At 34.2% G+C, this 21,782-nt stretch overlaps 2 protein-coding genes across 2 annotated transcripts; one reads left to right on the forward strand and one right to left on the reverse strand.

Moving 5' to 3' along the window:
- The first annotated feature begins 819 nt into the window (after positions 1-819).
- LOC18102565 (glutamine--tRNA ligase, cytoplasmic-like) lies at positions 820-10,387 on the forward strand. The gene is given in 25 exon segments (XM_052456016.1): positions 820-1,182; positions 1,424-1,474; positions 1,742-1,813; positions 2,046-2,145; positions 2,384-2,479; positions 3,119-3,180; positions 4,149-4,250; positions 4,350-4,437; positions 5,065-5,219; positions 5,341-5,396; positions 5,930-6,020; positions 6,111-6,197; positions 6,426-6,469; positions 6,552-6,705; positions 6,790-6,882; positions 7,655-7,786; positions 7,887-8,023; positions 8,116-8,215; positions 8,290-8,385; positions 8,941-9,041; positions 9,173-9,264; positions 9,267-9,277; positions 9,436-9,525; positions 9,630-9,759; positions 10,100-10,387. Coding segments are annotated over 25 exon segments (2,358 nt in total). The 5' UTR covers positions 820-1,059; the 3' UTR covers positions 10,195-10,387.
- Positions 10,388-17,209: 6,822 nt separating this feature from the next.
- On the reverse strand, positions 17,210-18,856 carry LOC7475581 (transcription factor MYB62). The gene is made up of 3 exons (XM_002315899.4): positions 18,464-18,856; positions 18,222-18,351; positions 17,210-18,095 (listed from the first exon to the last, which is right to left on the reverse strand). Exons 1-3 carry the CDS (start codon positions 18,624-18,626, stop codon positions 17,429-17,431), a joined length of 960 nt encoding a protein of 319 aa, XP_002315935.1. The 5' UTR covers positions 18,627-18,856; the 3' UTR covers positions 17,210-17,428.
- Between the last annotated feature and the right edge of the window lie 2,926 nt (positions 18,857-21,782).

Genomic DNA, 21,782 nt, shown 5'->3' on the forward strand with positions numbered 1-21,782 from the left:
CCCAAACGTCCACTTGAAACCGGTCCAAAGCTGACCAGTCCAAAGTGTTTATAGTTTTAAAATCAATCAATCGAGTACTTCTATTTAAAACCGTTAGAAATTTAACGAGCTGTCCATCAAGCATCTATTTTACAGAATAGTTGAAAATTCGAAATTTTATACTGTTTCTAATGCATCTTAATAGAATAACTCAATTAATCAATTTTGAAAGAATAAACACCCTGGAAAAAAATCATAAACTTTGGGTACTGATCTTGCCATTTTCTCGTAACAAGTCACTATCCAAGGGCAAAAGTTCTACAGTGCTTTATTACTATTGAATGCCGAACCCCTTTCAGAATATGGCAAGTTCTACAGTGCTTTATTAATAATATTTAAATATTTTTTTAACTTTAAAAAGATTGATCGCAGCGCGAATGAATTATCTATTTCTATCGAAAAAGGCTACTTCCTATAGATATTGGTACTCGCGACACAAAAATCTTAATTGGAAAAATATCAAGAACCGATAGAGAGCCAAGAAAATACAGCCCGCCCCAATTCCTTGACAGGACAGGTAACTGATTCCCCTCTCATTCCATTTTCGACGGTGAAGATGAGACTCATAGAATAATCTAACGGTTTTCAAGTTTGCGCAAAATGGGTAGCCTGTTTTACGTTGATATCCTTTTGCTTTTCCAGATTGTTTCTGTTTAAGAATATTAAAATAATATTTTTTTTATAATTTTAATATATTAATAAAAAATATTAATTTAATATATTTTTAACTGAAAACATTTGAATAGCGAATGCACTCCGTTACCACACACAAACAAATATAGCAGCGGTCGTCCGCAGAGAATCTAAAAAAATACCGAGAAAAGAAAAACGCGCACAGTCAGTCACAGTTTCCTCTCTTCAATCTTTCACTTCCCGGCTCCATTCCAGCCTTAAATCAGGGTTTTATCAATTTTCTATCTCTAAACTTAAAAAGAAAAAAAATAGTTTGAAATCCGGAACCTTACAAGGTTAATCCAAATCTTCCTCTTTAGCTCTCTATCTGGAAAAAAAAAATAAAGAATGGCGGTGAAGGAAGAAGAGAGATTGGAGCTGTTCTTGAAGACCGGTCTGGATGAAAGGACTGCTCGTCATACCATTGCTAACAACAAGGTTACCAACAATCTCACTGCTGTTATTCACGAGGTATTCGATTTCTTCTCCTTCTTCTTAACTGCATTCACTGGATTTATGTTTGAGGGATGCGTGGGTGGGTTAGAATGTGAAGATAGTCTTAACTTTGAGTTTCTGAAATAATTCAGAGCTTTATTCAAAGAGGAGCAACGACAAACCTCTGTGTGGTGTTTTCTTTTTTTCTTTTGAAATTTTGGTAAAATTACTTCTCTATTCTTTTTTTTTATTATATGTTTTCTTTTGTTGTTTTCAGGCTGGTGTCACAGAGGGATGTAATCGAACAATTGGAAATCTTCTTTACACGGTACGATTAGATAATTTGAAGTGTACAAGCTGTACAATGGAGTAAAAGTAGAAACTGCTGTTTGCATCACAACTTCGTGAAATTTTTAGTTTCCTAGTGGTTGGTTAATGGTTATGCCTTTGTTCATTCTTCTTTTCTCTTTTGGAAAGTAAAATCTGGCTATCTGGGTTCCATGGATTTATTTGCTTTCAATCCAAAGCTCAAAGGGGTTTTCATTCTCTATATTATACTAATGTGAAGCACGGTTGCTTCCCGTGCGCTTAACAGGTTGCTACTAAGTACCCAGCAAATGCCCTCATTCATCGCCCTGCTTTGCTCGGATATATTGTCACCACAAAGGTATGGACTGCAATATCCTTGATCCTTTGTTTTTTTATGCTGTTAAGTTCGGGTTATATGTTGTTTCACCTTTTATGGTGACACTAGTTTTTTTAGCGTGACTAGTTGGTTTCCTCTTAAGTTTTTCTTTCCTTTAATGCTTGCAAATTTTGAATCAGAATTTTAAATGAGAATATTTTGTTTGAAGTAATTAGGTCGATTCTTAGTACTTAGCTCTAATTTTTTTTTGCAGATTAAAACCCCAGCCCAGCTAGAAGCTGCATTTTCATTTTTATCCAGTACTGCTTCAGAGAGTTTTGAGTTGAAGGGATTTGAAGAAGCTTGTGGTGTTGGTAAGCTATCCTTTTGATAGAACATAACTGAGCTATGTCATATGCACCGGGATCATGTTATGTTTTTATGGTTTCCGTTTCCGTTGTGGCTGTATCTGTTTGTTCTACTTATATTTCATCGTTATTTCCTCATATTTTTAAAATGAGTTACTCACCCGGAGTGGTTTTGCCACTATTAGTTGATTAATTTCCTTTTTGGAGTAATAGACATTAGTAACTTTGTTGTACTTGCAAGCAGGGGTTGAAGTCTCTGAAGAAGATATTGAGCGGAGTGTTAATGAAGTATTTGAACAAAACAAGGGATCGATATTGGAGCTCCGTTATCGAACAAATGGTCAGTGTAACAATGTTTATAATTTAAGTTACTTCTCCATGTTGTTTTTTACCTAGTTATCTACTTTGCTTTGAACAAGCAGACTGTTATTTTTATCTAGTGCTTTGGGCCACTGTTGTTATTTCTTTAGTTCTTGGTTTTCCACATCATCATGATAATGTGGGATTATCACCAGGATTGATACTCATGCTTATTTGGGCTATAAGAGAATGAAAGTTGAAACTGGAATTGGTATGCACTGTGACACGTGTGATAACCCCTTTCCAGCGACAGAAAGGAGGAGGGAGTTGAGAAAGACACAGATTCTTCTTTTTTATGCTACCCCTTGGTTTTATCTTGCACAGAAATTTATGAATGCAGAGACAAACTCTATCCTCGTCCTTCACCTGTCCCCCTTTCATCTTTCTTGCATCTCAAGTTTAGGGTTTTATTGCAGCCTTTCTGTACTGAAACCTGCATTCTAGTTGGTGCTCTCTCTTGATGAAAAATTTTGTTTTCAAACTTCCAAGATATATTTCGATGTATATGATTTGTTAGTGATGTTCATTGGAGTCCATATTTTATACAGACTCCTTTCACATTTCACCATCCTTTGCTGATTGTAATCTCTTAATCTGGCATGTACATTTTTGTTGCTAGTGGGAGATCTATTTGGGCATGTCCGCAAGAGGCTTCCATGGGCTGATCCAAAGATTGTCAAGGTGAATACTTTTTTGCTTCTGAAAGAATTTATTGCAATGTCGGTGCCTTAGGTAGAGTTTTTGCTAATTTTTAGAAAGGAGTTTATCACACTGTTGTTGAAAGCACGCTGTAGGCTGTGAGGCACAAGGAACAAGTCACTAGGGCCCAGAATTGATCTACTTTTGAGTCCTTAGGAAAGGTCTTACATCTTGGTGCAATAGAGACACAGAAGATATTAGCATATACTTAGGTTTTGGAATATTATATTTTACATCTTATATATTTTCTTATAAAAAAAATACATGTTTTATCTTAAGATAAAGGAGTTAATTTTCAATTTAAAATTTTTAAAAATCCCAAAATATCTTTTTTCAAAGAAGCTAGACAAAATTGCACTTTTATTTTATAAATCAGATTCCCTCTTCTGAAAAAAAATCTTATGTTTTTTGTGTGGAATTCCGTGACATTTATTCATTAAATGTGTATTCAAACTTTTCATGAAAATATGATGCTCCTTGTAACAATTTAGCTTCAAATTTATGTGACCCTCAGTTTGTACTTGCACTGATCGCAAAGATTAAGCCAAAATCTAACACCCAAATAAAAACAAAAACCCTTAAAAACTAAGAAAACTGATTATTTTCTTGTAATATCTACATAATGGCTCTTTTGGCTGTGGGAATGTAATGGGCCATTAAACATTTGAAGCCATGAGGTGAACTCAATTATTTTCCTGTACTAAAGAATTATTACCATATCATGCTTATTGTTCCCTAATATGTGTTATAAGAACTCATATAAAATATGATACATTCAATTTCGAAGATGTGCCTTTGCTACGGCACTTGCCTACACTCTGTGTCCTGAGGGAAGGGTTCAGTTTTTTGGAACATGGTCCTAGGATTTTAACAACTCTGGTTTATCAATTGCTGGAGTATGTTATTTCTTATTTGTCAACACCTTTTGCTTCCCATGTCTTGTTTGTCAGAAACTCATTGATGCAAAATTATATGAATTGCTTGGTGGAAGGACTGCAGCAGATAACGAGAAGCCTTCAAAACAGAAAAAAGAAAAGCCTGCTAAAGTCGAAGTGAGGGAATTGCATGGATGTTATATTTACCTGAATCTGCCTTGATATAAGAGTTCTGATTGTTTTCCATTTTTGATTGTGTATAATGTACTTGTGGAGGATAAAAAAGTTGCTGATGACAATCCAGTACAGCCACCTGAAGAACTTAATCCATTCTTGATATTTCCCAATCCCGAGGAAAATTTCAAGCTATGTGTTTATGGGGATGCATGATTTTCTGATTTTGATGTTAAAAAATATTGCTATTCATTTTTTTAACCTTTGATGTTGTGCCTTTTTATATCCTTTCTGGAGTTATCGACATTATACTTTTTTTTGTCTATGAAGTTTAAACTTTCTTGTATGAGACTGTTAGTTAGGAAAAAAAGATATATCAGCACCGCTCTTAGCTTGCTTCACTGCTGGTGATATGATGATTATATATGAGATAGTGGAAAGAAAAGGATGGAGAAGTCGGGTGTGTGAAATATGGATTGCGGCAAACTGTATTAACCATTGTTTTCAATGGTTGTATTTGGGAAGGTGGTGGTAATAAGACCAAGATTATGATATTAGCATTTTTATAAATTGTTTGATTGGTACATCCATCTGGGTTGAGTCGATAACTGCCACCATTACTTTGTGTTTATCCGTGCCATACTTTAGAATGAAGATGAAAACTTGTGCTGTTCAAGATCATACTTTTTAAATCAAACATGCTATGTGCACTATGTTTGCTATAAATTTTCATCTCCCTACTTGATGTCATCCCATATGCAGCTTTATAGAGTTTTTTTATTACATGGAAACACCTGATTAATTGCTGTGGATTATCAGGTGCATACTGAAATATTCTTCAGTGATCGACCTGTTCTGCAATGCTGCAACACAAAGGAGGTGCTTGATAAGCACCTCAAAAGAACCAGCAGGAAAGTTTATACCCGCTTCCCCCCTGAGCCAAATGGATATCTACACATTGGTCATGCCAAGGTATTTCATTTTTTATTCATGTTGATCTTTGAGGTTATTGATTAAAAAGGAACTATGACAGGATTTGAGATTTATTATTTGCCTTGCCTGTGGAGCTCCTCGTTTTATAAACATTTCTCAGGCAATGTTTGTTAGCTTTGGCCTCGCAAAGGAACAAGGTGGATGCTGCTACCTTAGGTGAGGAGTGCTGTCATTTTTATTATGAAGACACAGTTGCTACTGGCACATCTATATTCAATGCTTATCTTCTAATCCTTCTAGAATTCTAAGTGCAGCTTTATTATGTTACCTGCTCTGTCAAACATGATGGTCTGCACAAAATAGTGACAATCCTTAAAAGTTCGAACATTGATCATGCAGCATGCTTTTTTCCATAAACTTCCCAGTTTATTTAATCAAGGATCTGGTGTTATTTAAATCTCAATAATACATGTTCTCCAAAACCTTTATCCATCAAGAACATACTTCCCTTTTCCTTTTGTATAACCACATGCACAGACTCCCATGCCTGCCTGCCTACCTCATCTCCGCCCACCCACACGTGTGCGGGCATGCATGCACATGCTGTGTTTAAAAATGGGAATGAAGGAGCATCTTGGTTTTAAGCCATACTTGATTGACCTTCATCTGTATTCATGATAAATAAAATGGACGGGTTTTTTTTATCTGCCATTGCTTTGAAGTCTAACTTGCCATCTTTATTCTTTTAGGTATGATGATACAAACCCTGAAGCTGAAAAGAAAGAATACATTGATCATATTGAGGAGATTGTCGAGTGGATGGGTTGGAAACCATTTAAGGTTATATTGTTGGTTTGTTTCTTTTTTTACTGTCTTTCTATATCCGCTCTATGCACCTCTTTGACATCTAATATCTGCTGGAGTCTGCAGATCACTTACACTAGTGATTATTTTCAAGAGCTTTATGAATTAGCAGTTGAGCTGATACAAAGGGGTCATGCTTATGTTGATCACCAGGTTGCTTCAATTTTTTTGACTTTTGAATCAATATGAGAGAGGGAGGGAGGGATCCATTAATGCTTTAATTGATATTATCTAGTACCAGAGTTTTTATCGTAATGAGTGATTTACATGATATGGCTACTTTCCTGAGCATAGCAGTTGCACCTTGCATTCATGGCACTTATATTTTTGAATTGACTGACTTCAAATTCAAAGAGGTAATTTTGTAAATGCTGTTCATAGACACCGGAAGAGATCAAGGAGTATAGAGAAAAGAAGATGAACAGTCCTTGGAGGGATAGACCTATTGCAGAATCTTTGAAACTTTTTGAATTTGAAACTTGACATGGCATGGCATGATTGAAACTTTCCTTGGAGGGATAGACCTATTGCAGAATCTTTGAAACTTTTTGAAGAAATGAGACAGGGCATGCTTGAAGAAGGCAAAGCGACACTCAGAATGAAGCAAGACATGCAGAGTGATAATGGGAATATGCATGACCTCATTGCTTATCGAATCAAGGCAAGTGTAATTGGATGAATATCATCAATGACCCAACTTGTTCATTATCACATGTATTGGTGGTCTGATTTTTCTGTCCTTCAGTTCACTCCACATTCAGGAGACAAGTGGTGTATCTATCCTAGTTATGACTATGCTTACTGCATTGTGGATTCTCTGGAGGACATCACACATTCGGTATGTTATATTTTTTTTATAGGAACCTGTTTTCTCTTGTTTCACTTTGCTAGTATTAACTTTGAAGATGTTGGTTGTTCATATTTTTTCTGCTAGCTATCTGACATGTCTTTGAATACTGTTTCTGAAATGTTAGAAAGGTTATTGTTTCGCTACTGTCTATTTTGGCGCATGGAAAAAGGACCAAGATATCTGATTGGTATCTTTTTTTTCTGTTTCTAGTTTGTTTGAGATAATCTTGAGGATGAATTTCCAAGACACGCCAAGTTTGACATTGGCCTATCAATTGGATGCCAATGGCTCCTATCAATTGGATGCCAATGGCTCCTATCAATTGGATGCCGATGGCTGGTGAAAAAGTGTTACTTTTACTTCTGTATGGAGGTCTTTGTTTATAATCGTCTTATGTATCTTGTTAATGGCTTTTTAAAAATCTTAAGCTTGATTTTAATGCATTTGAAATAACTTAGTTTTGATCTCGAGCAATTTCTGGAGAAGGAATGTCCCGACTAACAATAATCTGAAGTTGCCATTCTCACACTAAGGCTTTCAATTTCATATCTTGATTCGTAATTTCCTAACTGACAATAATCTGAAATTGTCATTCTCACACTAAGGCTCTCAATTACATTTCCAAGGGAGCTTGAATGTCATTTATTCAAGACAATTCTTTAAGTTCGAGTACTGATAAACGGTCAACTTTTGTATATTTTTAGCAAGTTGGAATGCTGTTTGGATTTTTGTTTTTCAATTTCATTCATATCTTGGTCAGCTCTGCACCCTGGAATTTGAGACCCGGCGTGCTTCATACTACTGGCTGTTACATGTATTGGATCTTTATCAGCCTTATGTGTGGGAATACTCACGACTGAATGTTACCAACAATGTGATGTCAAAGCGGAAGGCAAGCAATAATATTATTCCATTTTGTTGAACTCTTGAAATATGATCACCTGGTTCTGTTTTATGATAAATCTAATCCCTTTTAAGTTTTGCTGTTGCAGTTAAATTTCTTGGTTACAAAGAAGCTTGTTGATGGTTGGGATGACCCTCGATTGATGACTCTAGCTGGTTTAAGGCGTAGAGGTGTAACTTCAACTGCAATCAATGCTTTTGTCCGAGGAATTGGTATTACTAGAAGGTTGTGATAATATATTTAGACAAGTAGTCAGAGATTCCCAATTAATCAGATTTATTTTGCTGCTTTTCTAAAAAATTGTCATACCTCTCTAGTGATTGTTGTACGATACGTTTGGAACGGCTTGAGTATCACATAAGAGAAGAATTAAACAGAACAGTACCCCGTACAATGGTTGTGCTGCAGCCTCTAAAGGTGTGTTTTGTATGTGTTCCTTCCTTGTGAACATTTTTCTTCTCGCTTCCATCTCAGCTTTTCTATATTTCCAGGTAGTCATTACCAACCTGGACTCTGGGTTGGTTATGGATCTTGATGCTAAAAAATGGCCCGATGCCTCAACAGAAGATTCTTCTGCTTTCTACAAGGTAAATATAGTTTTCTGGCTGAAATCTGATTTTATGTATTTGGTGAAGGTGCAAAGTAGACTTCTTGGTTTGGGATTGAGCTCAGCGTTTGTTATGAAACTGTCAACTCTAAGCATCACGAGTTCAAGTTTCACCTGGTGCCACTTTTTCCAGGTTTAACCTCCATACACTGGATTGGGTTAGCTTGTGAAGGACTAGCTTGACCAAGTTCAACTGACTGCCAAGAAATTTGCAATTTAAAGTTAAACAGTTCCTAAAGATCAAAATTCACCTTGAAATGATGATTAAAATACGCCAAACACCAATGCTTTTATAAGTGCAGTGACATATATAACACATTCTAATTAGAGAAGCAGAGTTTTCTCTTGAAATTACAAGTTTTTTTTATCTTCATTTTTATGCCTTGTTGCCTTCTGGCCTTCCAAATGGAAAACCGTAAAGAATATGAGATGATGAAATTGACTGTTTTTATGTCACTAGCGATTTTCTAACTTCATATCTTTCCAATTTTTTGATTTTCTAATTTTTTATTTTATATTATTTCCTGTTATCCAGGTTCCATTTTCCAGAGTTGTATACATTGAACAATCTGATTTTCGGATGAAAGACTCGAAGGACTACTATGGTCTCGCTCCTGGTAAATCTGTCCTGCTCAGGTATGCAGGAGTTTGGCACACTGTCACATTCCTTTCCCCTTCATAAAATTACCTGGGCAGATTTTGTGCTCAGTATGCAAATCCTTTTCTAGAAAGTTGCCACAACATGGAAGGTGTTTTTTTGTGGGCAGGTATGCATTCCCGATAAAGTGCACAGAAGTAGTCCTTGCTGATGATAATGAGACTATTGTTGAGATCTGGGCCGAGTATGATCATTCCAAGAAGAAAAACCAAAGGTTTTTATTTTTTCCATACCGTATTTTGCTAATTCTTGTGTATCAAAATGATGTGCAATGCCTATTGTGCATGATTTTGTGAATGGCATTCTTTTGAGATTGCTAATATTATTGCTGCTTGTTGGTGACCCTTTGCAATATAACTTGTCTATACACAGGGAGTTATACACTGGGTTGCTGAACCTTCACGGGAAGCTGATCCACTAAGCATAGAAGTTAGATTGTTTGCTAAACTATTTAATTCTGAGGTTGGCAGTTCTTTATTTTCTGTGGATTTGTTCATATTCTTTCCCTCATCCCTGCTACAGAAAAACAGAATGATATCTCATGACTTTTGCATTTATTTTTTCAGAATCCTGCAGAACTTGAAGATTGGCTTGCAGATGTGAACCCGAAGTCCAAAGTGGTGATATCTGGGGCATATGCTGTACCATCACTGAGATATGCTGCCATTGGAGACAGATTCCAGTTCGAACGCCTTGGTAAATTTCAGATCTCTTAGTTTTAGATTGTCTGAATATCTTTGGAAAGTGAGATATATTGGTGGACGCTGCAGGCGGAGTTGAATTTTTTTTGTTAATGTGATGTTTAAGTTTAGCATAAAAAGTTGCAATTGTTGCTTTGGAGTCACTAATTTTGTGCAACTCTGCTTCTTAATTGGTGTTAAAACACATGCAACTACCCCTTTCCATTCCATTTGATATTTTTCCAAGCTAGATGTCCAATGCAACTGGTTTTGCTATGGTAGTTTTGTTTCTTACATGTATGACATTAATGCTGTTCCACTCCGTCTAATATTTGTGTTTTCCATTCACAATCCAGGCTACTTTGTGGTTGATAAGGACTCTCTACTTCTGAGAGGCGTCTTCAATCGAACTGTAACACTTAGAGACAGCTATGGTAAGAGCAGGAAGTAGGTTATTACCAAAGGAACCTGGTATCTGAAAGGGATACGAGCAATTGAAGCACCAAAGCCTTTGTTATATGTAAATGAAACATTCAAGTTAGTTACTTACCTGAAGTCATGCATGAATGTTACCTTGTGTTTAGTGAGGCTTTAATTTTGTACATCTTATACGTGGAGAGTCATATTGGAAATTTGTCTTTTCAGTTGGATGCTTCCTTTTCTATGCATATATAGTCTGCTAGGTTTAATCAGATGTGCTCGAAACTTTTCGATTGATGATTGATGTGGCTCATGAAGTTTCACTTTTTCCCGATTGGCATGGTATGGTAAAGCTTGAGGGCATGTTTCATCGGGGATAGGGAACAGGAAGTCAGGTTTAGTCCTTGCTTTGGGAGTTCATGGGGATAAAAGGCAATAATTCTCCCCCCACACAAAAAAGAGAGAGGGTGAAGTAGCTAAGTTAGCTTGATGTTTGTTCCGTGGCACAGCAGTGGAGATCAACCTGGACTGTGGAGAATCGAATGTAACGTTTGATGCCAAATAATGCTGTTCTTTTTCCTGGAGAGTATTGAGTACTAGTTTCATTGTTAGAACAGTGTTTTCTAGTTTGCCCCTCTGATTTTTAGTTGTGCGGTCGCATGCAAGGCAAATGAGGTCTGCGTGCGTTTGTCTCGCAGGAATGGATGAAGTTGGAAATTGAACTGTTGTATCAGTCATGCTTGCTATAAATTTTTCTATGTTCGGACGCATCTCTCTTGCACTGCATCTTGAGAGCCCACCAGCGCGTGGCAGTGTGGTAGGTGTCAAATGCTAAAACTTGGATGGCAACCAAATGATGACGGTGCATGCTGAGCTGGTTCTGAGGCGGGGGATCATAACGACGAGACAGTAAATATAAGCAAAATAACGCATTGCCTCTTTCAAGTTATCATCAGAAAATGGCTTTCCCTTTCTTTGCAGCCTGTTATTCTGAAGAATGAGAACCTTGCTTCCTTGCCTCTTAAATGTCCTTGTCATATTCTAAGTTCTTTCAGCATCACAGCCACATAAACTGAATAGTCACAAACCCCCGGCATCTTATCATTAGTACTTCATCTCGGGGTAGCTTGGTAGGTGGCATTTTGGTAGGGCATCTTGAAATCCAATCTCCAAGGCTTTTAAAGGATTTCAATGCCTTTGAACTGGTGACTAGTTGCCTTTCACTTCGTTGGACCTACCACCATTTGAAAAGCCCTTAGTTCATGCATCATCATCTTGAAATTTTTGGCACAGGGGATAGGTGAAGTGCCCAAGATAACAGTTGTTTGGAACATTTTGTAGATCAAAATAATTTAAAAATATATTAAAAAATTAATTTAAAGTAAAAAAAGTAATTTTTTTAAATTTTTTATAAAAATATTTTTGAAATGTAAAAACAAATAGATCCCATGGAAGGACAAATAAGGAAGATTAATCAATGTTTGAGAATGTATTTATATACATTTTAAAATTGTATTTATTTTGAAAAAAATATCAAATTAAAATTTTAATGCTTTCTGACAATTCTAAATATTAATATTAAAAATTAAAAAAATATTTTAATATATTTTTAAACTAAAATTATTTTAAAACACTTGTCAAAGAACTATCTCAACCCAATAACTTAAGTTGTTAGGTAATGTTTCAAGATATAATTTATATTATTCTCCAACACACCCCTTCAAGTGAAAACTCTTTGAACTTGAAACTTGTACAGGCCCTCAATACCCTGTGCTTATTTTTATCAAATAAATAAGGATGGTGAGATTCAAACTTGTGATTGTTTGGTCATCAAGACTTTGATATAATATCAAAAAACTATTTAATTTAATAACTTAAATTGTTAAATAAAATGTGGGTGTAATAATTTTAAAAACACGTTTACGTGTAAGAAAACGGAAAGGCCCAATCATATGAGAGTTTAGGATGCTGACGCTTATGTGTTGACAATGATAGGTTTGAAGTGATTGAGAATTGAAAGAATGATATCTAAGCATCGAGGATTCCACATCCCTCACATGAAATTAAACCCAAAGAATTTTTTTTGTTCACATGGTAAAGTCTAGCTTTTCCGAGGATAACTATCTAATCCGACTTCGTAGTTCCAGAAAGAATCATCACATCAGAACAAGATACTACTGACACAGTGGGCCATATCAAGGGAGGACCATCCATGATCTTGCAGCTTTATATATCAGCACGTGTAGAATAGTACTGCAATTCTCATGATTGCTTCATCTTCACCTTTAATTCTCTATCTTTTTTTTCTCTTCTCTTTTCCCTTCCTAGATCCCGGGCTACATGCCACCATCACGCAAGCGAAAGGCAACCTTTTAATATTCTGCTACTGTTGCAAATCAAGCCCCCATGGTGTGTTTCATAAAATCGTCGGAAAGTTTTCTTTTTTCCTTTTAATTTGTTGTCTTTGCACAGTTTTTATATAAAGAGGTTAGAATCATATATAAAAGAAGATCTGTAAAAATCAATTCAGTGCATTGAAAAGTACTACCAGCCAACAGATAAAAACACGGCGTGATCTCTTTAGTTTTTTTTTTTAAAAATCAAATCTATCCTTCTACCATAAAACTGAGTGTAATGAACCTTAAATTTTCATTAATAATATTGTGTGGTCTCTCTGATCAAATTTACAACTTTAAAGAAGAGTGAGCTTTGCAACATGCACGCAGATGTTGAGAATTAATAAAAACACGCTGAAAACTGCAATTAAATATACTAAATACATAACAACTCGTAAATGAATTAAATATATTTTATACAATAAATATTCCTTTTTTAAAATAAAAAGAAATACATTAGAGAAAAGAAAATCTAATCTAAAGAACTTATTGTGAAAAATCAGAAGTTCTAACTAAATTTTTTATGTGTAGTTTTTCTTATGAGGAAATTATATTTTATATATTTCAGTTTTTTGTGTTTATGAATTATTATTCGGTATGTATATCTATAACTTTCAACATGTCTTTGTTAATTTTTATCATCCACGTGTCTCACGATGTCGCGAATTTGAATATTTTACCAAACTAATTGATAAATTTTTTGAGAATATAGAATGAGATATAAAAATTATTGAGAAATAACATACTTTCACCGGTTTTATAATTAATAAATTAACCACTACCATAAATAGTGATTATATAACAAAACCGCCATTCCCTTTGGTGTAGCACGCATAGCAAGCTAGCCATTGAGCATCAATCATTTCGAAAGCTATGCAGAATAGTACATCGATCAAAGGCAGATTCATCTTGCTGTGATTAATTATAAACATGCTATTGTTAATTATATCAAAGAAGAAGCTTGAAATCCAAATTCATTTTCGTATATCGAAGAGCACTTGAGCATAATATAGTCGGAGCTATGATCTGATCATTACCTCCGATCGAGTAATTTAGCAAAAGTGACTCCTGGAAGACATCTTGGTTTTTCTGCAAAAGAGATGACGGGAGAGATAAGTGGGAAACGAACAATACCTTTGCATCAAAAGAACTATGTGCTTATTTAAACTGGATGGAACTATTCATGCCCAGAAAAGGAGACAATGAGCTAATTAAAATATGGTGCTGTTTCCACCATCCTCGCCTATAAGATTTTAAGCTAAGATTTAAAAACTAAGATCCCGTTGTTCTTAGACAGACCTTCACTTTGTTACAGATCCCACGTGAAACAAAGCTCAGGGAAAGTAAGGTTTCACGGAAACTGTAAGATATAAGCCAAGCTGTAGCAAATTTTTCATATTAAAGCTGAACAACGTTTTCATATTTTAATTAGATCCGTTATTTTGGTTGTATAAAACCCATGATTCTAAATCGTGATTTTTATTAAAGCTTTGGTTCCGAATCCTAATTTTTATTAAAAACATGATTTTGATTAATAATTTCTTTCAAGCTATACTATTTTTTCAAAAAAAATTCAAATTATATTATTCTCTAAAATTTTTCCTGTAATTGTGATATTTTTCAAAAAAAAAGAAAAACTCCCCGAATATCACACGCCCTTTATTTATAGATTTTGTTGAAAGAATGATTGATGACTAATTAATAACAAAAACTTTAAAATCTCTTCGTACCAAATTTCATAAATCATAGTCCAGAACTAACCAAAATATCCAATCATGAGATGAGACCACGCATGTTTTTATCCCTGGAAGTCTCAATAAAGTTAAATGTCTTGACATCCTTATTCTTTAGTGATTGTTTTAAAGAATAAGTGAAGTTTGTGTTTTAAAATAAATTAAATAATAATTTTTTTTATTTTTAAAATTTATTTTTTATATCGATATATCAAAACAAATAAAAAATATCCAAAATAATAAAACGACAATTCAACCAAAACGCGAAACAATCTCTTAAATAGAAAAAGGTGGTCTCTCGTAAATCCATGAAACAGTTGACGGTCCCAGTCCATCGTGGATTAGATGTTTTAGCATGTGAAACGTACTGGTGAATTGATATGGATGTAATATTGGTGACTGCATGAGTGCATGGGGATGATAAAGATTAAAACAACTCATCTGCTAACATCATATAGGAAACGTGGGTGTTTTTTAAGTTTTTTTTTTTAAATTAACATGTTTTTTTTTTTAAATAATACAATTTAAAATATTTATTAAAATAGCATAATTTATACTTGTTCTTATTTAAAAACACCACATTTCAAAAACAAAAAAATAAAACGAGTTGCATTTTAAGAGAGAAGAGAGAGAAAAAACCAAATAAAATAAATATTAGATGCACAACAAATCTTCAAATTACAACATCAACAATATTATCATAAGTATTTTAATGAGAAGAATCTAATGATATTAATAAATGTCACCGATGTTGATCTGAGCAGGTTGCATTTGCTGTTTAAAAGTGACGGATGATTCATTTGTTTTTTTAATAAAAAGTGTGACGTCCCACTTTATTTATCATCGTTTGTGACCTAAGTTGATATTGTTTGATAAGTTTCATCGAAATCCTTCTGATAATACTGATGGTGTTATAGTTGAATCTTTATTTTATTTCTTTTTTCCTTTTCATTTCTTCTCATGAGCAGTCAATTTCAATTTTTTTTTGAAATATCGTGTTTTTTAATAGCAACAAACTTGAATGTTGTTATTTCTAATCGCTACATGTATACCGTGTTATTTAACTTTTTTTCTCAAACTCTATTATTTTGCTGATATTTTAAAAAAATATATTAATAAGTAAAAAATATACTTCTTTTCGAGGTGGATTTTTTAAAAAAAATAGTACAGTTAAAAAAAATTAAAAATAGGAAAAAAAACACCGTTGAGACTATCGTTTTCTTAAAAAAAATGTTTCTGGGACCAGAGTTTTTTCAAAATAAACGGTAGCGTCTGCATCATAGTTCATATGACTGAAAAATAAATAAATATCTGTCATCTTAAGATTAAAAGTTTAAATGGCCCTACCAATAGGCCCTCTGAAAACAAAAACGAGAGAGAGAGAGAGAGAGAGAGAGAGAGGATATAAATGCATCATTGACAAATTAGCCGACATTGAAGTGGAAAACTGATGACAGCTAGGAAGCCAAGATCGGGAGAGGGAGAGTCAAAAGTGAAGAAGGGATCGTTTTACAATTCTCCACGTTCTTCCCTGGCCCGTAAGAGTTTGATAAAGTTGCAAGAACACAATTAATGTTGAAAACGTGCCGTTTGGAGCAGGTGATGGAAGCTACAAGGTCTTCTCAACTTAAAAAAATTAATATATTAGAATAAATTTTTAAATTTTTTAGCCCGAACACATTAATTTTACCCCGAACGCGTCTTCTTATGGTTCTTCTATTATTAACAAATCTTTTTACAATAATTTTAGACATACCATTAGCAGTAAACAGAAAACAACTACGTACTTAATTAAAGTTTCAAATGAAAATATAGAAAAACTAAGTTAATTAATATATAGAAAGAATGATCATTTTCTTTGTGCAATGGGTTAATGCTAACCTTTCCGACCAGGAAAAATATTTTTATTCTTAGCAGCCCTTCCACTTTAAGCCCAAATTATCGAAGCTTAATTAACTAGTATAATCTCATATCATCTCCTTAAGATTCCAAATTATATGAATTAATTCTACTTTAATTCCCATGGTGGAAATTAGGAGTATATATGGGTTCCAATTGCACGACGCATATCATCTTGTTATTTGTTAAAGTGTCGCGCGCGCAGAGAGATCGATGTATAAGCTACGGGATCAGATTTAATTAAAAGATACCTTTTGTCTCTATTTTCTATTTTCTTTGAATTTCTTTATTGTAATAATTCAATCCAGTACATAGAAATTAGAAATTTCATCTCGTGCTATTTCTAAAAATTAACTTTATGTTGAAATGACGTGGAGATACCAGCACCACAATCTTTCAGCTAGTAGTTTGTTTTTATAGTAATGTAATTGTTTTTTTAAAATGTTTTTTTAATTTAAAAATATATTAAAATAATATTTGTTTATTTTTTAAAATATATTTTAATCTTAGTACATCAAATCAATCCAAAAAACTAAAGAAAGTTTAATTTAAAATAATTTTACAGGAGAGAAGTAGTACGTGAAGGAAAATTGATTGTTTGGGGCTGTGGCATCAATATCACCCCCTCCTGCTAATTTAGCCCCACACTCCCTTTTCTATTCCAATTTCCAGCCCTCCCCTAGTTCAAACGATAGTGTCCAGTACATTGAATATGTCAAGAGATCTAGATGTGATTGTGATCTAATCCGATGTACATGTAGTCACTTCTATCCATTATTTCATCGGAATATTCATGACCACCACCTTTAAAGGTTCCCTTGATCTGTTAGCATTGGTGGTCAAGGAGCAAATGATTTGATAAAAAATAAAAATAAAGACAATTGTCGTTCTAATTAAAGAAAAATGACCCCCACAATATGCAAGTCACCTTTGATTTTATCTTAAAAGAAAATTCACTTTATTTCAAAGCAAAATAAATAAATAAAATGTTATTCAAACACTATTTTAATATGAAAAATAATTAAAATAAGATGTGATTCATAATTAAACATGAAAATACCAAACACCATAAAAAAAAATACATATACAGTCTTCTTCAACAACAAATCACTTGAACTCTAAAATACTCAACATAGCTACAATATTCACCAATAATGCTGGAGTTATATATATATATATATGAAGTATGGGTCAAGATGATTAATAGAAATGATCCTAATCATCGACAGGGACCACTCTAGATGCCTGTTTCTCTCAAGTCCCTAAACTGCCACATGTCATCCATATCCCATATAGTATCTACCCTGCTATCAAACACCCAATTGCCTCCTGCCATCTGGCATTCCAATGGTGAATTGTCATAAGTGCCCATTCCAGCAGAAGCCTGATTGAATCCATCTAGGTCATAGCAACTGCCCTCCTCATAGCAGGTGTCACTCAAAATTAAGTTGTTGTAGAAAGTATCACCATGGAGAGGCGAACAAGTCGGGTTTTCAAGAATTTCAGGCTGCGGTGAGATTGTATCGGAATTTGCAGAAAGAACATGAGGGCTTGTGACTGGACTTGAATTTTCACTGCCAAGATTTGAATAGTGTGCCAATTTGCTTTCTGGAGGACACAACAACGTTGACAATGAACTAGGAACTGTGGAATTGGACGATGGAGACCTGACTCCATGATCAGCTTGTGATTGTGAGTCAAGTGTTGTCGAGGAAGAAGAATAAGAAGCCTGCTCCATTTTTTGAGGCAATCTCGGCATCCAAAAACTCCTAACAGCATCAAGAAACTTCGTACTACTAGCCTCAATGTTAAGTTGGCGCGCCTCTTTCTGCACCTTTGTCCTCCAATAATTCTTGATTTCGTTGTCTGTTCTTCCAGGCAGATGTTGTGCAATCTTTGACCACCTGGAATTTAATTTCAAAAGAAAGCAAATATTAGGATCTAGGAGTATAAGACAATAAGTCCATAACACATAAGATTTAACAGCAACCTTAATTATTAGGACTTGATTTGATGATGAGATTGTATACCTGTTACCCAACTTGGAGTGCAGTTCAAGAATCAAAAGCTGTTCTTGTGGAGTAAGATTTCCACGCTTGACGTCAGGTTTTAGGTAATTCAGCCATCTCAATCTGCAACTCTTTCCGGTTCTCTTCAGTCCTGTAAAGTTAGAGCATGACTAATTGGGCAACCAAAACAAATTAAGAAATTAGTCAATTATTTTAACGTTTTGGAGTTGATACATGGTTTCGTCATGGGGTCTTTAATTTACCTGCACATTTTGCTAACATGTTCCAACGACCTTCACGGTTACGAGCAATGTAACGAGTAAGCAAAGTGTCTTCTTCAAGAGTCCATGGACCTCTTCTTAGCTCACCTTCCTCTTCCCTAGAATTGCAAATCCTCCTTGTAACACCAAGCATTGATGCTCTCATATTTTTTTAGATGATATCGGTATTTAATATTTATTGTGCGTGAAAGAGAGAGGGAGAGGGAGAGATCAGATCGGTATTGGTCAAGGGTCTAATTTGAGTAGTCGTACTAAAGTGAAACTACAGAGAAGAACCAGAAGTTTATAGACCACCATAGCATGGTTCAAGCTATCTCTACTAACCTAGAGAGAGTTTACAAATGAACTTCATTCGCAGTTTCTTTCGCCAAATGCTCTTTGCCTTTATATACAAATGAATGGAATGGAATTTTTTGTGGTGGGGTGGTCATTTCCGACGAGTGATGTGCAATGGGTTATGAATAGACTGAAAATGTTTCATCCAAAAAAAAAAAAAAGGAGGGGGTGGGGAGGTACTGTAGATTGAAAGGTGCCAAAGATAGAAGGCAAGTCCCACTTAAAGGACCCTATCTAGCAGTACTACAAAACTCCAACAATTAACGAGATCCTTCAAAACTCTTGACGAGCATGAATATATTTCAAAGTTATTTTCTTTTAGCTGGGTAATCAGTTAATCTTAAGGAATAGATCTGATGAATAGAAAAGATATAAACTACCAATTGATCTGAATATATTTTTTACTGTAAGAAAGAAACTATATAAAAGATTAGGTCACATCTGTTCTTTGTTTTTAATTAATCATCCGAAATAGAGAAAGAATTGAAGCCACATTACGTCAGTCTTCCAATAAACCAGAAATATAAAGAGGCCACACATTAGCATGTACAAAGTGGGATCTTCCTTTCCATCCCATCAACTATGTAATGGCAGACTTGTATGAAAACAGTAGTCAATGACCTAGCAGAGTACTGCAATTAAAGAGAAATCTATCCTATTCAACAACTCTTTCTATTTAATCAAACAATTAAGTGACATACAGAGCTGGTACGTACGTAAAGGCGTAAGGAAGTTAACTCGAAATTAAATGAATCTTACTTGTTTCTCTTGCGAATGATTCCTACCATTTTCTTATGTTGATTTCTTCTGCTTCCTCCTTGCAAGAAACGTGATTGACCAGACAAAATATATTATTCGATAGCACACACAATTATTGCTAGAGGTTGCCAATTGTTAATGGAAGTCTTGAGGACTTCGTATAAAGTGATGCACTTTTCATTCTACAGCTCTTTATTTTTCAGTTGTGAAAAATATCTTTAGTCATTTTCTTTATCAATACTGCAGGCTAGTTTTTTTAATTTATAGTCCTATTAATATATCATATCCACAAATAAGTTAATATATTTAAAATAATAGATTTTAATGAGCATTTCAGTTCGAACTAATTAAGAAAAATCAAAGAAAGAAGCAAAAATCTTTCAGATTTCTTAAATTTCTTGTCTTGCCGAAGTCATCTAAGTTATTTAAAGACCTGGACAACAAGGGCTAGAAGATTAGAAAAGAGAGAGTTCTCTTGTTAACTTTTAATTTCTTTAATTACAAGTGATAAATAATTAATGATGCAGGAGGAAGATACATCAATTAATTAATTTCTCCCAAATTCATCAATACAAAGTTAACAAGAAAAATTTCCTTTTCACGTGAATTCCTTTACCGCGCGTCCTGGAGGAGAGAGCTCTTTTTGTTGTCTAAATCTTTAACTTCGATGAATTTGGCGAAACAAAGATATTCATGGAAACGCATAATTTTGTCACTGTGGAAAGAATATTGCATTACTTTATACGAGTACAAGTACAGCACTCACTCTTAGAATTTAATTGGAGTATCATTTTAACGTTTATTAACGTCCAACAATGCCTAATTAAAAAGTTGAATGAATAACGTGTGATCCATAAGTGACGCGAAAGGTTTTTTTTTTAATAATTATTTTGTTTAATTTTTTTTATTATATTTTTTAATAATTTATTTTTTTATTTAGTATTACTAGAGTTTTTTTAGTTGTTTTTATATATAAGTAGTTGTAATGATTTATTGATAAGTGAGTCATGGATAAATAAAATTAATTATTATGAGAATGTAGTTTATATTTAAAGGTTTTTACTTATAATAAAACCAGCTACTTTTCACTTTGTACGCCTATAACCGAATGCAAGATATAAAAATTTATTATTATTATTATTATTATTTTATCGATTGCAATGGGTCTAGTTTATATTTTTTTATTAATATATTAAAATAAAAAAACATCTAAACAGTATCAATTTAATATTTTTTTATGAAAAATAAGTTAAATTACCAAAACAAACACATTTACAATGAGAATCAATTACTGACAGTTAAGATGAAATTAATAAAGGATAAATATTTCGATAGGTGTGAGTACTCTGCAGCTTTTATAATTAGTGATTCGATGCCTTGAGCATGTGTCTAATTTTAATTTGTGAATATTTTCAAGATCTCACGTACGTGACTTGGGTTAAAACTGTTTGAATAGAAATCCTCACACTCGTATTCCAATAATAATAATAACTGTGAGACGTGAAAATGACAAACATTGATATTATTTATCATGCGCGTGTTTGGGCGGTGGGGGACCGGATAAAATTTCATACTTATCCGTCGATCCGATGAGAGAAAGGAAAGGGTGTTAAATTATTGTTCATGCATCTCTTAACATGAATAATTTTGACTAAATGTTCACTCGTGGAATCTTGTGTTCTAAACTTTATATTCAATTGAAGTTAACACACACACACACACACACACACACTCTCTCTCTCTCTCTCTCTCTCTCTCTCTAGATAAGATGGGGGAAGTTCGAAAGAAATTTTCTATGATTGGTGGCAGGGGCAAATCCTACAATATTCAAGTGGAAGTGCTTCTGTTTTACCCAACGAGAGATTTCATTTTTAATGACAACTAAGATTTATCAAAATGTTCCTGCATATTTTTAGCTCCTTTTTACTAGATTTGTGGCAAGAGGATAAATAAATAAAGCGTACAACTAACTCATTACAACCAAAAAGGTGTCAGCAATGTTTGTCCGATAAGAGTTCCTCGTGGGAAAAACAAAAGAAGAGAGTAGCCGCGCATCACTTGTCAGAGGGGCTAATGGCGGAGTCCGAGATCCTTTTTCTCTCTGGCCGGAAAATACATGCTTCCTCAAGAGAATGCTACTATTGTTTAGTTCGCCATGCAGCTATTGTTTAGTAACTGTACAACTTACGAAATCACATTCCAAACG

The sequence above is a fragment of the Populus trichocarpa genome, chromosome 10 (assembly GCF_000002775.5).
Source record: "Populus trichocarpa isolate Nisqually-1 chromosome 10, P.trichocarpa_v4.1, whole genome shotgun sequence".
In the NCBI taxonomy this organism is placed as follows: domain Eukaryota; kingdom Viridiplantae; phylum Streptophyta; class Magnoliopsida; order Malpighiales; family Salicaceae; genus Populus; species Populus trichocarpa.